The sequence below is a fragment of the Salminus brasiliensis genome, chromosome 2 (genome assembly GCF_030463535.1).
Source record: "Salminus brasiliensis chromosome 2, fSalBra1.hap2, whole genome shotgun sequence".
Taxonomy (NCBI): domain Eukaryota; kingdom Metazoa; phylum Chordata; class Actinopteri; order Characiformes; family Bryconidae; genus Salminus; species Salminus brasiliensis.
In genome coordinates this window covers 31,330,115-31,346,846 of record NC_132879.1, presented here as the reverse complement: position 1 = coordinate 31,346,846, position 16,732 = coordinate 31,330,115, and the positions used below count along the sequence as shown (strand labels likewise).

Below are 16,732 nucleotides of genomic sequence, written 5' to 3'. Positions count from 1 at the left end.
GGTGCTGTTTAAAGGGGCCATAATCTATCACTTTTAATGTTCATGTTTATGTTGATAATTTGTTTTGTTTTTTGTCTTGGTACTGTCAATTAACCTGTTCATTCATAGGAGCATAGCTAGTTCTAAGGGGGCCTTAGAACTAGCTATGCTCCCGACACTATCTGGAGAAAACACAGCCAATTGTGCTCTCTCTGACTCTGGTCACTGATGGCAAAGCAGCATGGCTCGGGATTTGAACTTGTGACATTAGAGCACTGAACCACTCACAGCCCCTTTTTAACCCTTACAATTTAAACAGGCTGTTTTAGTTACTGTTGCATTAAGACTAATATACAGAAATGAGGTCTGTTCTGACTGATGCAGTGATAACTTCTTCAAATGTAGTGTACTGCAGATATGTCCACATTACATTTTAAGCCTTAACCTCTTAAAAAACCTATGGCAGGCCGTAAGTGTTATTACAAACTTCTATTACCAAAGAATAGCCCAACCAGTTACTACAGAAGTCCCTGTAGTTACTGAATAAGACACCTTACTGTGTAATAAGGCTTTCTGCGTTAAGGGATTAAATAGTAATCTCTCATTTGTAGGATTGCCTTGAAGGTTTGGACTGGGTGAGAATATTGCTTTTACTCATGAACTGCTATTTTGCTTCACTTTTATTTTAATCAAAAACTGCTCGGTTGAGTAAATCCCGTATAAATCTTTTTCCACAGTGAGTGACAGGTCTGACTGTGGAAAGCAAAGTACTGTGCTCACAGTCTTCATTACTTGCAGCCCAAGAGGCTGATTTCTTTAAATGGCAGTGCCTGCATAGTCTCTGGCTCCTTGGCAACCCACTTTCATTATATTTACGTCACTCAGTTTCACGAGTAAGATTCTCGGTGTGTTCTGGGTGAAGTTTTCCGCTCCAAATGCGGAGACGCTCAATATTTAGATAACATTACTATTCAAATTGCTCGCTCTTAACTATTCATTTCTCAGAACGATGAAAGAATACAATACTCTTTCTCTTTCTCTCTGTAAGTCATGAGAGGAGAGTCAGAGTCCCTGTGACAAGGAAGCAGCAGTAATTTGGGCAGGGAGGTTACCATGGTAACTCAGCAAATAGACAAGGCACGATTAAGCCCTCAAATAAACATGAGTTTAGAGCTGCAGTGTTCACCTTAACCAAGAAGCAACGAGGTTTCCAGACACTCTCCTGTAACACAAGACGGACTTAAGCTAGAGCCTTAAAGCTGGGCAGCATGTTTACAGTAAACGTAGTGTCTCTAAAAATACATTTGAGAGATTAACCTGGATTAAATCAATGATCTAGATTCCTGACCAATGTGATCTGACTGAAATGAGGCAGTGAATGTAAAGGATGTTAGTGAAATCTGTAATGGTACATTACTCCAAGTCAACCCCACACACTGAAGTGAATTATTAATGTGCCTGTGCATGGAATATAAAAACATGTATATGGATGGAATATGAAACATGCATGTTTGCTCATAGTGTGATCTAAAAGACGAGTGGCAGTTCAGATTCTTATCCATTTGTAAATCTAAATGGCAAAGCATTTGTACACTCAAAAGTGAAACACGGCATCCCGCAAGGTTGTGTTCTAGGATCTCTACTATTTATGTTATATGCTTCCACTGGTAGTGTTTCCCAAGAACATGGCATCAGATTCCACTGCTATGCATCTGGAATACAATTGTACATATAGGCCAAACCAGATTATGCACTTAATGAGATAAAAGACTGGATGTCAAGTAACTTGCTTCTACTGAACTCTGACAAAACAGAGGTCCTTCTGCTTGGCCCCAAGTCCTGGTCTAGCTGACTAAATGCTAAATCTTGACAGTGATAGTTTCTCTGCACCGGGAACAAATGTGACACAACTTAGCAACAGGTTGTTCTTCATTGTACATGCAGATAATATCACAAGAATAGCCTTTTTTCATTTTCTAAATACTGTGGTTGACACCTTTATGACATAAAGGTTGGATTACTGTAATGTCTTGCGGTTAAGTTGTTCTAATAAGAGACAAAACAGGAGACCTTACAGGAATAAGAAAATTCAGTCCTTTGAATAAGAGGTGTCATCTACACTACATTGGCTACCTGTTAAATTCTGTATTCATTATGAAGTGAGGAACTTGAACTCATGTCTCCTCACTCTGATGAAAGCATTAGTGCTATTTTAGTTTTAACAGAAGACACTCATTCATTCATATATTCTTAATAAATTCTCATGTAAAGCTTATGAGGTTGACCGCAATAAATACCAAGTAAGTAAACAAAGACAACACAAAAACCACATAGGCTATAAAAACATCCATGGTTATTATTGTGGTAATAAAGATATAACGTCTCTCACATTATACACAGTGCATACAGGCCATAAAACATTCATACTAAAGCAGTTATTAGCGTTGGAAACAACAGTGCCTTGTTCCTATCAATTATGTACAGTATAGCATTTGAGCTACCTTTAGCTTCTGCAGTGACATTCATATGGGACATAAAAGGACATACAACATAAAAGACTTTCTTAAATACAGGCAGCGTGTGAGTTAGTGAGTGAGTGCTTGTGTGAATGCATGTGATTGACTGTGTGTGTGTGTGTGTGTGTGTGTGTGTGTGTGTGTGTGTGTCATCAGTTAGGCACAAGGGAAGGGTTCATTTCTTGAGGAAACTGTCTTTCCTTCATCACTCTGCACTTTTGTAGTTGGTGAAGAGGTTATAGAGGACCCTCAGAGTCGACTTCAGGTTCAAATTCACAACATCTACAACAGACACACAAAAATATTCAAGTTCATTACTGCTTTCTTCCAGAGGTATACAACTTGTAGGAAGCTGTGTAATAATAACTATTTTAGATATCTCCAGAATGAACAACTAAGTTGTAGATGATTCCATGGAGATAAAGAAAGTTTTATTAATGTATATCCAAGCTTTCTATTGTAATGTAATGACAACTAATCTTGAGGCAGATAACTTAACTTAATTATCACTTATACTGTACTGATACCCCAGGATACTGGACTGATACCCCAGGATGCCTTACATCACTACATTATATTAATGTAGTTACTGCACTGTTACATTACACATAATTTATTCTGTATATTACATTATATTAATGTAATTACTGCACTGCAATCACTTTTCTAGTACTTCTTATTTATATAATTGGGTTATATTATGTATATTATAGCTGTATTTAGAAATATAGCTGTATTTATAGTCAGGTTTACTGTTTCCTATTTGCCACTTCTTACTACTATTTGAAGTGCCTTTATTATGCTGCTCTCTTGTTTGATTTTGCTGCTGTAAAAACTGACTTTCCCCATGGGATAAATAAAGTGATTTATCTATCTATCTATCTATCTATCTATTAACCGGAAAATAGCTAATAAACACTAATATGTCAGTCTACACTGTATAAGTTATTACTGAATGAAGTAACCAGATTTATTAAAAACTGAATATAAGTATAGATCTGCTAAGCAAGTTCCTCTCACCCTAATCCCCATGAAACAAAGTATTCAGATTATCCTACAAGGCTACACCAACAGCCACACCAACTGTGAAGCCAATAATTTTCAGGCAAAGGAGTTGTGACAGTCACTTAACACTGTGGATTAAATTAGAAAAGAGAACAAATGCACTACATGTTCAGAACACTGTGTGTTATTTGTAGTATAAGGCCATCTAGTGAGCAAACTACACATTACAAGCCATGTACTACTAAAGCCTATATAACTCATGAGCTATACCAAGTTTTGTCCATATTCAATTTGACAGCTACACCTTTATGTTGCTTTAATTTATCATTCCTCTAATTTACCTTCCGGTCGAGCTTTGGGTTTCTTTAATCCTCCATCTTGCATCAACTCAAAAGCAAATGCTACATTATGCACCTAAAAGACAGAATGCATTTTACAGTTGTGGACAGTTGATGACTATCTTTGTGCATTACAGATAGGATATATTTGGACATCAAGACACATGTCCAGAAGCTAACTCACCTTCTGTTCAAAGCTCTCTGGCGTCAGGTAAAAGTTATACAGTGGCACAAAGTAGTCCTCCAACAGACCCATCAGCAGAACCAAATACACACCATCTGCAAACTACAAAGACACACTCAGATTTTTAGCAACGCAGGCTAGAAAACTTTATCAGTAATAATAATAATAAAAAAAACACCTCATATTTGAGTAAAGAAAAAGAGTGTGGCACCTGGGACTCCAGCTCAGTGACTTCTAGATTCAGCTTGTTCAGATGTTTATTTACAAAGGTGATCAGAGACTGAAAGAGACCAAAATATCAACATTACATTACAAGATATTTTACATTCAATAGAATGGTAATGTTACCCATTTTTGAGTATGAGTTACCGTCTTGACCACACTGAGCTTGTCTGGCGCATGGTCCAATAAGGTGTCAAAGGCATCCCTCTCTGTAGGCACAAAAAAACATATAAATGTGCTGTATATTCTGACTGTAATACATATTACACATACAGTACTGAAAACCCTTTATTTCAGTAGTGGGTTTCTTTCTGTACAACACCACACTCAAAGTCACAGTCAAATTACAATAAAGAGTTCTTTAAGTAATGTCATAGAGGAATGGTTGCCTTGTGGAACCAAAAATGGCTCCCATTTAGGAACCTTAATTGATAATTATTATATAATTATATGGATGTGTCACTATATGGATGTGTTCAGTTTCACCAGCAGCTCACTGGGTTCACTTTAATGAAGGACTGGTCTACATGTACATGCATCTATATCAGGTGGGACAGAAAGTCAAACTTTCAGAAAATCTATTTTAGCTAGGGCGGGACAACAGAGAGTCAAACTCAGATGCAGAACCAATCAGAATCTCTATTTTAGTGGGGCCAGGACAACAAAGAGTTAATCTCAGACGCAAAACCAATCAGAATCGCTATATTAGCTAGGGGCAGGACAACAGAGACTCAAACTCAGAGGTAAAACCAATCAGAAAATCTATATTAGCTAGGGGCGGGACAATAGCAAGTCAAACTCAGAGGCAGAACCAATCAGAAAATCTATATTAGCTAGGGGCGGGACAACAACAAGTCAAACTCAGAGGCAGAACCAATCAGAATATATATATTAGCTAGGGGCGGGACAACAACAAGTCAAACTCAGAGGCAGAACCAATCAGAATATCTGGGAGGGGAGAAAAAAATCATGATGGGGGAGGGTGGTCAACATGCAAATAAGGGAAGTACCAGCACACTTTAAGTCACTACCACATGATCTACTTACCAAATCTTCCCATCATCATCCTGCAAAAGAAGAGGGATGGAAATACAATTGTTAAATGCAGAATCTATACTGACCAGTAGATGGTGTTAAAATTTATCAAACACCAAACCTACTCTGTAGTGGTTGTGAGTTCTTTGGTTACGTGGGATGTCTGCAAGATTCCTTCTCTTTTCTGTAGAAAAAGAAGAACATCAGAGATATAGAGATTTTTACTGCAGAATGAGCCTATTATCTGTGCATTACACACACATATACACACCTTGACTACCACCACCTGCACGGAAACATGCTCAGGTAGCCTGATGGGGGCCATGAAGTGCACGGCCAGAGCCACCAGCAGAAACACGATAGCCACCAGGTTTTTAGAGTGGATTGCTGAAGGGAGAGAGACCAGGATGAGTCAGCTAGCCCTGCAGTGATCTGCCTAAACATGGTAGAAGTGACACTTCATACTCACAGTCAACTCCCCATTCTATTGTCCAGCCCTGAGGCCTGAGCAGTTCGTTCACTGCCTCCAGTACAGTCTGTAGCTTCTGTTTCTGACCGATCTCAGACTGGGTCACCTCTGCTACATTCAGCTTACGGCCTGACAGCTTCTCTGTCACAAAAAAAGTCACATTCTTATTAAGGACTACTGTAATATTGCACTGAAATATAAAGGAAACATACATTTAAATACATTCTATTGGTGGATGTTAGTCAAATAAAATATATGAAATGTGTTATTGTTGTTATTATTATTATTACTACTATTATCACAGCCTTCTCACCACAGTAATTAACTATGCATCTAAATGTTTAAAATGCATATTATTTTATTTTTAAGTTTATATGAATATTGAAGCTGTTTAAAGACCAAATACCTTTGTATTATAGAGTATTGGGCTGTTATTATGGCATACACAATATGGTAAAATCCATTTCACAGCAAAACTGCACACCATTATTCACTTTACCAGTTTACCCTAATCAACTGAATGAGGTCTCTATCCATTTCAGCTGATTTTGAATTGTATCAGAATGTAAGACATACCTCAATAAGCCAATCCATTAGAAACATTTAGAGATTAAGCAAATACATTAGATTATATTTGAATAGTTACGCATGTCATGGTCTATGATGTATGTTGGGTAATAACTAAACATTTGGGTGTTGTAGTCAATGTGCTGGATGCAGGAGAAATGGTCAGGTGTGAATTTTAAAAAGAGCCTATTGTTATTGCCAGACAACTGGATTGGAGAACTTGTAGAGGCTTACAGTCAGAAGTGGTGCATACTTAATGACAGTGTGAGGAGGGATAAACAACATCCTTTGTTGTGTCTGGGACTTCATAGCTGAAGACTGGTAAGAATGCCCATACTGATCCTTGTCCCCAGTTAAAAGTGTCTACTGCACCTTGGAGCAATGTTAAACGGTCCCCTGGACTTTTTTTAAGCCATTTGGATGACTGGGTATACATGTGCCATTTACCAGTGGATCCACGTCAGATCTGCAGTGGATCCATCTCACAACAGACAGTAGTTAAAGAATTATGCTAATGTCTTGGTCCCAGATACCACAAGGCACCTTCATAGGGCAGTGCATTGTTTTGGTGTCCTTCAGCATATTAGGTAGGTGATCTTAACATTTTAGCTTATTTGTGCAAATCCCTCTCACACCTTCTCTCAATAAATTCTCTTACCAAAAAGTTTCTGTAACACCTGCCCATCGTAGAGATCCTCCTCTAGATCTTTAACAATGATCCTCTCTTCCTCCAGCTCATTGTTGATCCAGTCGATTAGAACCTGGGTACAGGACAAGAATATTTAAGAAGTAGCTTTATCACAATTGGGCTCATAAAAAAGCATCAGAATGGCATTTAGCAGCGTTTTTAAAGACATTAGAGGCTTAAATGAACTGAAAATATCTTAAAGTAACCACAAACATACCTTCTGCAGGTCTTTAAATTTGGGATCCTCTCTAGAGGTGGGATCCAGCATACTCCTCTCTGCGTTGTCTTCTGTAAAGGCAGTGAGGACACACAAACACTATCACATAAACCCCCACATCTATATGTACTTATAAGTACATGCTTTCTCACACATAAAAATACAACTTCCATCCCTTTCCGACCCAAAAATAAGATTTGCTCATGAGTCAGTGCTTAAGCTCAGATCTTTTCACAGTATTGTGACTCAGAGGTGATTCTGAGGAACACTGGGTGTAGTTCTTGCTCTCTGTCAACCAGCTGCTGCCCACCAGAAATAAGTTCCCAAAGATTTCTTTAAAAACCAAACACAATGTAAGCCACTTTTAGAGTTTAGAAGTTATATGCCAACGTAACTGCGTGAACGTAACTAAAAGTAAATTAAATGATAAAAAAACAACATTTTCAGTCTTCTTGAAGTGATTCATACAATTGTTCTACAATATTTGAATGATTAAGATGTAAATTAAGTCATTAAGAGTGGTTTAATGTGAAATGTGCCGTTCTAGAGAGGCTTAGAGAGTCAGAATTGATAGGAACACGAGGTCTAAAGATTTCATCATGTAATAATTCAGAATCCATGGTATGGATACATATGTAAGTGAAAGTGGTTCTGTCGTTATAAGAGCAGCAAATCTGTCTAAGTGATGAGAAAGGAGGAGTGCGTTACCTAGCAGCATGTCCTCTGGGAGCAGGTCTGCACTGGAGGGGAGGAGTGGAGCGTTGATGGCATTCTTACCCTCTTCATGAAGGTCACTCACTGAAAACACACAAACAGCAAAGACAACATTGGAAATGGAGTTACTGAACGCTCAGTTAACTGTTCTATATGCCAGTATTACTGACAGTGTGTCAGAGCGAAATAATTGGATTTAAAGAAATAAGTCATGTGTGTGATACTTAATAGAGCTGTTGCTCTAGTTTCAATAGTCATTATATTGCTTTTGTCAAACACAAGCATGTGCACCACCAAATGCAGGACATTCACAGTGAAAATAACAGTCATTTTTACTTTCAGGTTGACACTTGAATATCAAAATTAGACATTTCTAGTAAATATACAGACCACAGACTGTGTGTAGCTACAAATGAAAAGAGGATCCCTTATATTAGACCACGTCTGAACTTATGAAACCTTTCTCAGATCCACCTCTTGAAGCTATTGTGTCTCTTTCTTCCACACTCTAATCTGGGTAGTTTTCAGCCGCTGAGTCACTATTGGACAGAGCACAAGCTGATGTGTTCTAAACTGGGATGGTCATTTAACTAGGCAAGCAGAGATAACCAATTAAGTTTATCTCATGCCTGTATTATTATAATTGTTTATTATTATTAGGTTTCCTTACAGCAACTCTATCATTTTTAGTATTTTCTGGTGACAAAAAGTATGAAGTTAATATTAATGTTAACAGAAATTCATTCATTCATTGTCTGATCCACTTCCTCCTGGTCAGAGTTGCGGTGGGTCCAGATCCTTCCCAGAATCATGAGGCACAAAGATGGGAATACCCTTTTGACACTGAACAGTGGGCTAATTATAAGTGTATAAAAAGTGTTTTTCACACTTCACGGTGATATCATCAGTAGCCGATTGTAAAAAAAGAAAAAGAAAAAAGGGCATCAAGGGGAACAAATGATTCATATGATTACAATATGGAGTATGCTTTTTATTATTATTATTATTATTATTATTCTAACTTAAGTTTTCATGTTTTTAGTACAGCAAAAATGCCTGTTGTCTTATATTGTGTAAATGTGTTTGTCCTATCACTATAAGCTTCCTATAACTTCAGACATTTTATTAGCATGGTGTTGGAATCCTGTGTGAGTTATCAATTGCTGCTAACAGAAACTGGTTCACTGAGCTGTGTCAGGGTACCTGAAAATACAGCATTAGCCTTTTTTATAAGTCAAGTCCTTTATTTAGTGTTAGCAAGGAACATCTACTATGGAGTTAAAAATGTCACTTGTTTAAGTGACTACTAATTTAATGGAGGTTATACTTGCTGGCTTACCAGAAAATGAGATGGGTACAAAAGCTCTTGCAGACCTTTATTTTTTTCTACCCCTCTTTTTCTCTACCCCACAGTGAGGTGTGCTTTTTATGGTAAATTGGAAGAGAAGCAGAAAACGCTTCATCTTTCTCTCCTGCATATTAATCAGCAGTTGGGTGAGTTATAGTGGCCCAGTGGCTGAAAAGCTACATTTGGCAGTAATAGAAGAGGACCCCAGCTATTATTATCAGTTACCAGATTGAACATGGTGGGATCAGAGCAGCAACTTTGTGTGGGTGTGTCAGAATAACCAATAGTTACACACTACACCCCACCCTCAGTAACCTATATTTCTCTCTTCCTGTTTCATTGTAGGGGTCACTGACATCTATCTACAGCAATAGGAATGTAATCGTATTACTCATTTCCTCACTGGCTGCCACAGTGAGCAGGAACTATTTCATCTGCTGCCACCATCAGATCCTCTTATGGGAGAGGTGGAGTCAGTGACGTATCAGATACACATCAGAGAATGCTGCTGCTCTTATTACGCCCAAACCCACCCTCACACACACACACACCCTCTCTGAGACGGTGACATCAGAGGCAGTAAAACTTAAGCAAATATAAATCACAGTCTTTAATCAGAGCACCATTTTCAATACTTATATACAGATTGTTTTCCAAAATCTGCTGTTTTAGGATCCTGAAGCAGGTATTAGTATTCATAGGAGCTGGGTCTGGATTTACAAAAGCTTTCCTTGGAAAAAAAAAAAACTTCACTTCACAGACGTCAGATTTTAAACTGCACAATTGTTCACAGCTCTGCAAATTAAATAATGGATCATATATTGTCCTCCTAAATTGAACAAATAAAAAAACACATCTGAATGTATAAGTGTATAAGTGGGTTTTTAAAAAGTCCTTCTTAAAAACCGTTGGTGAATGAGGCTTCTTTTTTCTTAAATGCAATTCTTGAAAAGAAAGTATTCTCCTAAAAAAGTCATCCATTTTTCTTAAGATTTTCTTAAGACATTATTGTATCTTATTTAGCCATTTTTACATTTTTAGCTTTTTAGCTTATCCTAAACAACATTCCATTTTTCAATTCATTTCATGCAGGACAGCAAACATTAATTAAACATGTTAAACATAAAGTGGCTAAATTGGCAAAACTAACTAAAATCCTACTGAAAAAATATGATAACTGTAGTGTAAAACTGAAAAACATTATTTTTCTTATGTAGACAACAGTACTTTAAAAACTCTGTAATTCAACTATTTTAAATGTTTTCATTCTGAAATATTACAGTCTATATTACAAGACAAGTGTGAGGCTATCGCACGTTAACTAACATGTCTGACATATTTTAAGGAAACCAGTTGGTTTTTTTTTAGGAGAAAAGTTAAGGAAAAAAAAATATATATATATATTTATCTAGGCCTGAACTTGTTTTTATGTATAAGGTAAAAAAAGCACATCTAAACAATTTTTTTGGACGCTTTTGTGAATTCAGTCCCTGATTCTTGACCTGCTATTACGGCTCAGTCAGGGGACTTTTGTAGGGGACTTTTAGGTCATCAGGTGAGAGGTCATGCAGTAGAACTTAAGGTTAATTCATTTTAATCTCACAGCTACAACTTGTCAGAGTGCTCGCTAAGGCCTATATAGCAGCTGTCTTACTTCATCGTTCTCACACATTTCAGATCTAATCACAGCTCTATAGTAAACAGTCTACAGAGGTAGTGTGCATCTTGCACCAAATCAGCATTTCCTTCATAATTACAGTCAAATCAGTCATCCTAATTATGCTATTTCCTTCCTAAGCGATTGTCACAGATAAATACCTCTGGACCTTCGAGCACTGGGCAGAAACTGATTTGAAACATAACGGACAACAGCGGGCAATTATGGTTTGTCGAGCCTAAAATAATAAATAAAAAACTGAGAGGTGACAGTAAACGTGTGTCCTCTGTGCAGAGGGTGTACAATATCAATCCCCACAGTCCAGCTAATGGATCAGAAGATCAATAACTACATCAAGCATTCCCTCTGAAGTCTGCTTTTCTGTACCAAGCCTATATTTAAGTGGACGGAAACAGAAATGTTCGCATGCAGGACTACAAACCACAACCACAACATCTGAATCCATGAACAACTCCTTTCCCCACAACTCTACCTTGCTTCTTTCTCTTAGTCCCACACAGCAGCCCAGCCATGTCACACACAACTGTCCTGGATCCAGCAGGTCCTTTCAAGAAAAGCGATGAGAGAATGGGTGCCTGTATGATGGTGTGTATGTGTGGGTGTGAGTGCGCATGTGGTGGGTTGCTATGTGAGGCTAAGGCAGTGGATCCAGCTTCAGTGTACGATATTTTTGTCCATGTCACAACCCCCCACCCTTTACTGCTCCTGTTTCACTAGGGGAAACGAGAGGAGAGAGAAGGAGGGGAGAGGAAGACACCAGACCAAAATAAGCAAGAAGCCTGAAGAACACTGCAACGCGCTCACAGAGGATAGCCTGTGCACAGGTAGAGTTATAATTCATTTCAGTAATATTCAGTAAGAGTATCAATTCAGTCATATCAATCAGTTTGATCTTAGCATGTGCATGAAAAGGGGCAGCATGATATTCAAACAAGTGGGCGTTTATATGGCTAGTGTCGTTGGCCGTTAATAACGTAAGGAAGCAAATCCACGAATGTGATGATTAAGAGTTTTTTCAGTGAGATAAATCATCCTAAGTGAGCAGATAAACAGCACAGATCCCAAGGAATGAGCAGATCAAGAGGAACCCCTTGAACCCTAATCAGTTTTTAAGACTGACGACCTATTTTATTTAGTACCTACTGTTTTGTCCTATCAACTATAAACCTTGTATCTCCATTTTTAACATTTTCACTATTCCAATGTGAGTCTGGCAGTTGTTCTTTACATTGCTGTGAGGATTTGTTTGCATGCAGCCAAAATATAATTAGTTAGGTCAGGATGTTGGATAATTACCATCCCACCTCATCCCAAAGGTTTCAGAGAGCACAGTTCCACAGCTCAATGCTGGGGGCTTTATAACTCTCTAGCCCATGCTTGGCACCAATAGGTTCTTGTTTATCTGCTAAAAAGATTTTTTGCAGTGCTTCTCTACAAGGCACTAGACAATCTGTGTGTGTGCGCTTTTGCACATCTGTGTCAGCAATAGGTAAAATTAGCTGAATGCATTCATTAGATGGGGTGTCCACAAACTGGATTTGGATGTGTAGTAGATGTAGTTATGAGAGTGTATTAGAGTTATACTGTAGGAGATTATTTACAAGAGAAATATCTCATGCTTTTTAGGACATAATATATTGCGCTAGGCGTAACACTACGCTGACTAATTCTTACTGAAGTGCTATAAATCTCCAAAACGCACTGCAGGCATAATCTTCTAAAACTCCCTTCATGTTCAAGTCCATTAGCAGAATGCAGCTGAGCAATGACTGCAGTCAAAAGAAAGTGGCTGCATCTAACTACACTGTCGCAGGCCTACACAGAGCAGAGCATTACTTACCATCAGTACAGATCAATATAACGACTGTAATTCAAACAAACAGTGGCCAAAGTGCTGACCCAGGATCAGCATTTGCCATTTCATTCACTTATATGCCTAATAAGGCAACCAAAAAATATTAGTCAAAGGCTGAGCTGTTCAATGCTTATTAGCTTAGGCTTGGATGGAAAATAGATGCAGTCTGTAATCTACTATTTTGGGCCCATCTTGTTACACCCTAAAAAGTGGCTAATTAGGGGTTCTTTAAAGGCAATGGTTTTATATAGACCATGAACAATCGCTACACACTGGTTTCTGATTACAAACACTCTATATTTACTCTATATTGACTCTTATTCATGAGTCCAGATGACACCCATAATATACTGAGAAAATGATAAGATTCTGAAAAATCATACTGCCAACCACTACCTATAACTGCAGGGGTGTCCAGTCTTACCATTTCAAACATGCAGGAGCACACCTGATTCCACAACGGCCCTTTGTGGATAAGACTGGACTCCCCAGTATTACTGTGTTTCACTGGCTAGTTTGATCATAAACACATTGTATTAAGCAGCATTTTAAACCTATAGCAAAAACCCATTCTGAGCAAAGACTTCTCTTTGGGATGAACTATAAGCAACATAAGTATAGTGGATTTTAAGAAAACTGCTATTTAAAAAAAAAATAGTTACCAAGATAACTGCATTTCCCTGCATTTCCTGAGTAGTGACAGATCGAATCTATTTAATAATTAAAAAACTCCAGCATACTTGAGTAGTAAAGCAGTAGTAAAAGTAGTACACTTACTTTTTGTCACTGGTACCTTAAAGGACACTGCAGTTAACTGACTGTTTGGAGTGAACAACTGAAAGTAATAGGAAGGCAATGACTTGTGTTTTTGCATTTTGCATTTATCAGTTACTGACTGACACTCATAGTTACACACTTCCTTCATGCTTATCTAAGAGGACCAGGATGCCAACTTGTACATTAGAGAACACTTTTCTACAGTCATGATGTTTTTAAACAATAGCCGATTGTTTTTAGGATATCTATTGTCCCTTTTCTGAATTTATTAAATAAATATTTCAGATTTCGTATTAGATTTTAGAGTCTTAAAGTGCAGAGGAAATTGGTACAGTTTTGTCCTGTAAATAAATATAATAAAAACGTACCCTTCAGGGTAACACCGGAGTGACAAGTAAGTAATCTAGTTCTCTAAGGTTCTGCAAACAGGCTCCTGGTAAGTTCATCTCAGCCATGTGTCAATGACCTGGCAGTCTCTCAAGGAATTTGTCATCTAACAAACGCAAGAAGTCACCCGTTTCACCGCGTTATGTGCCAGAAAGCCACAGATCTTTGCCCAAAACACATACTACTGTACTAAGCATACAGACGAATGTGAATAATACTAGTGGAGGTGGACTATTTTAGACACTACTGAGTTAGGTAGTGTGTGGTTAGACGCTTCAAACTAGGTAAACCGGCCACATCTTCCGATCACTTTCTCAGTTCCATTCTGGGCCCAGGTTCCCAAAAGCATGGTGGTGTTCAGGTGATCTTAAGCTATAGAGAGAGAGCTCAGAGTGACGCTCACTCAACTGGTTAAGAATCATCTTTGTCCTTTGTAACATCTTTGATGCTTTTGGGAAACCCAGCCCTGATTGCTTCTCCGCATGGCTGTGTGAACACGCCCCTGTGTCTGTCCGCCGGGTGGTGATGGCAGTAAGACTTTCTGAAACTCTGAACCAACTCATCATCACCATCATTTGAAATAAACGAGCCAATGTGTCGAAGCGCTCGAATCTCTGCGAGCTGGTGCCATCTGCTGCTCAACCTGCTGTATGTACATCAGAAAAGTCCATGGAAGTCAATTCATGAACATAATAATAATAATAATAATAATAATATTATCGATCTATTCATAGTTTTTAGACTTCTATACTTATAGACTTATATACAGTTTTAGACTATATATGTATTTTATTATTATTTATTTAAATATTTGTACACTTAAACGACTTACACTTACAGACTGAAAAGCTTCACAAATAATAATGTTGTAACATAAAAATGTCGCAAAACACACACATACACACATACACACACACACACACACACACATATATATATATGCCGTTATACACGGCGTTATACACCGGGGTGACCTGTGCTTACACAGACTTCACACTACTGTTACAGAGCCTATGGGGGAGCGACAAAAGGAGAATGTAAACACACACACACACACACACACACACACACACACACACTTTGCAGCTGTTCACATAACACACAGGGTGACCACCGGAGAATGAAATGTCTAAATCAGAATTAAAAATGTAGCTTCATTTAATCCCACTGACAGAGACAGGCGCGTCCTCTTCCAGCAGCTCTCTCAGAGATATTTAAGAAAATTTAATAGAAATAGAAATAGAAATATTGTAAACTTCTGTCTAAACAGTCTCGCATTCCTGGCATAGAGCCATGTCTATTTCTGTTCATTTCATCAACACCGGTGCCAGTTTGTGTGACTCCAGCGGCTCCCCAGCAGTGCTATACATGTGATGCAGCCATTATTCACTATAGAGCCAAACGCTAATCAGGCTAATCACAAACACCAGCAACAACCCGGCTCCCTGCTCTCCTCTCAGTGAACACTCAGTAAAGCACCAGCTGTAGCTCTACCATGCTGAGGAAGAGCCACAATCACGACCGGCTGCTTCAACACCACACACACACACACACACACTACGTTTATGAACACTAAAAGCAGCTTCGAGGTGTCTGGCTGTAATGTCAGCCGCGAGGGCAGGGATGCTTGGAGACAACGCGACACACACTCCACTCTTCTCTCAGGCTCCATTTACCAACCATTCAGCCGTTTTACCTTCCTTTGACCTCTTCTTTCGAGACAGCGTCCCACCCAGCTTTCCCAGAAAGCCTTCGTCCTTTCTCGCCCTGGCCGGGTTTGCGGTCATCTCTGGCTGAGCTGAGCTCACTTCAGCGGTGAAGAAGAAAGAGGAGAAGACAATGGCCGGCTGGACAGGCCTGCATGAGCTCGTGTAGACGCGTGAGTGATTGGAAAAGGGGCGACGGCCAGCCTCCGGAGATGCTTTACTGCCCCCACCCACAGCCCTGCCTAGGTCTGGAGAAGCCACTAGCTGACATCCTGATGACATCCACAGCTTAAAGAGTAAGACAACACCATGCTTTCCTAGTACTGTGTGGATTAGACAGCCACAAAGTGAAAAGACATCATAGGACTAATACATGTAAACATAAACATATAAAAAGAAAAAATAGAAAGTGTGTGAACCCTTTACAATTTTCTCCATTTCTGCATACAATTTCACCTGGAGTGTAAGCAGATCTTTGTCTAATTCCCCAAAACTAGAGATCAGTTAACAACTGCTGCAAAAGCATGACAAACATTTATTATTGAGCAGAAATGACCTACACTAAATATCTGTCAAACAATGTGTGAGTTTCTTGAAATGGGTTTGGTGTTTTAATCTGGCGTTTTATTTAATCGTGACTTTATCAGAGCCTCACATATTTCCAGAGCATAAACCTGGATTTTCACTATCAAAGGCTTATGGACGTTTTCTATGTCTTGAACTATGGACATTCCTGAGAACCTTTAAAAAGATACTGGAGTTCACCAAGCTGGCTACTACTTTTCAAAACATAAACCCCACTGAAGATTGCTCAAGATTGCAAACACTGTATTCCAGCATAACAACCTCATCCCACTGTTAAGCATGGGGGTGGAAGTATTGTGGTTTGAGGCTGCTTTCCTTCTTCAGGTCCAGGGCAGCTTGCCATTTTTGATTAACCTTTAAATTCTGGACTGTGGCAGTAAATTTTTACAGGAGCATGCCAGAGTATCCCACGTTGAACTAAAGCTTATTTGTAAGTGGGTCTTGTAGCCAAAGCACAATACG

General features: G+C 38.7%; 1 protein-coding gene across 2 annotated transcripts; it reads right to left on the bottom strand.

The window, feature by feature from the left end:
* Window positions 1-2,315: 2,315 nt before the first annotated feature.
* parvb (parvin, beta) lies at window positions 2,316-15,916 on the bottom strand. Of its 2 annotated transcripts, none has more exons than XM_072673794.1 (13): window positions 15,676-15,916; window positions 7,929-8,018; window positions 7,221-7,291; window positions 6,974-7,076; window positions 5,749-5,889; window positions 5,551-5,666; window positions 5,405-5,463; window positions 5,292-5,311; window positions 4,392-4,453; window positions 4,234-4,302; window positions 4,023-4,124; window positions 3,842-3,914; window positions 2,316-2,777 (listed from the first exon to the last, which is right to left on the bottom strand). In XM_072673794.1, exons 1-13 carry the CDS (start codon window positions 15,764-15,766, stop codon window positions 2,701-2,703), a joined length of 1,074 nt encoding a protein of 357 aa, XP_072529895.1. In that variant the 5' UTR covers window positions 15,767-15,916; the 3' UTR covers window positions 2,316-2,700. The 2 variants fall into 2 exon arrangements, with proteins under 2 accessions (XP_072529895.1, XP_072529896.1); XM_072673795.1 differs by lacking the exon at window positions 15,676-15,916 and adding an exon at window positions 13,593-13,638.
* Between the last annotated feature and the right edge of the window lie 816 nt (window positions 15,917-16,732).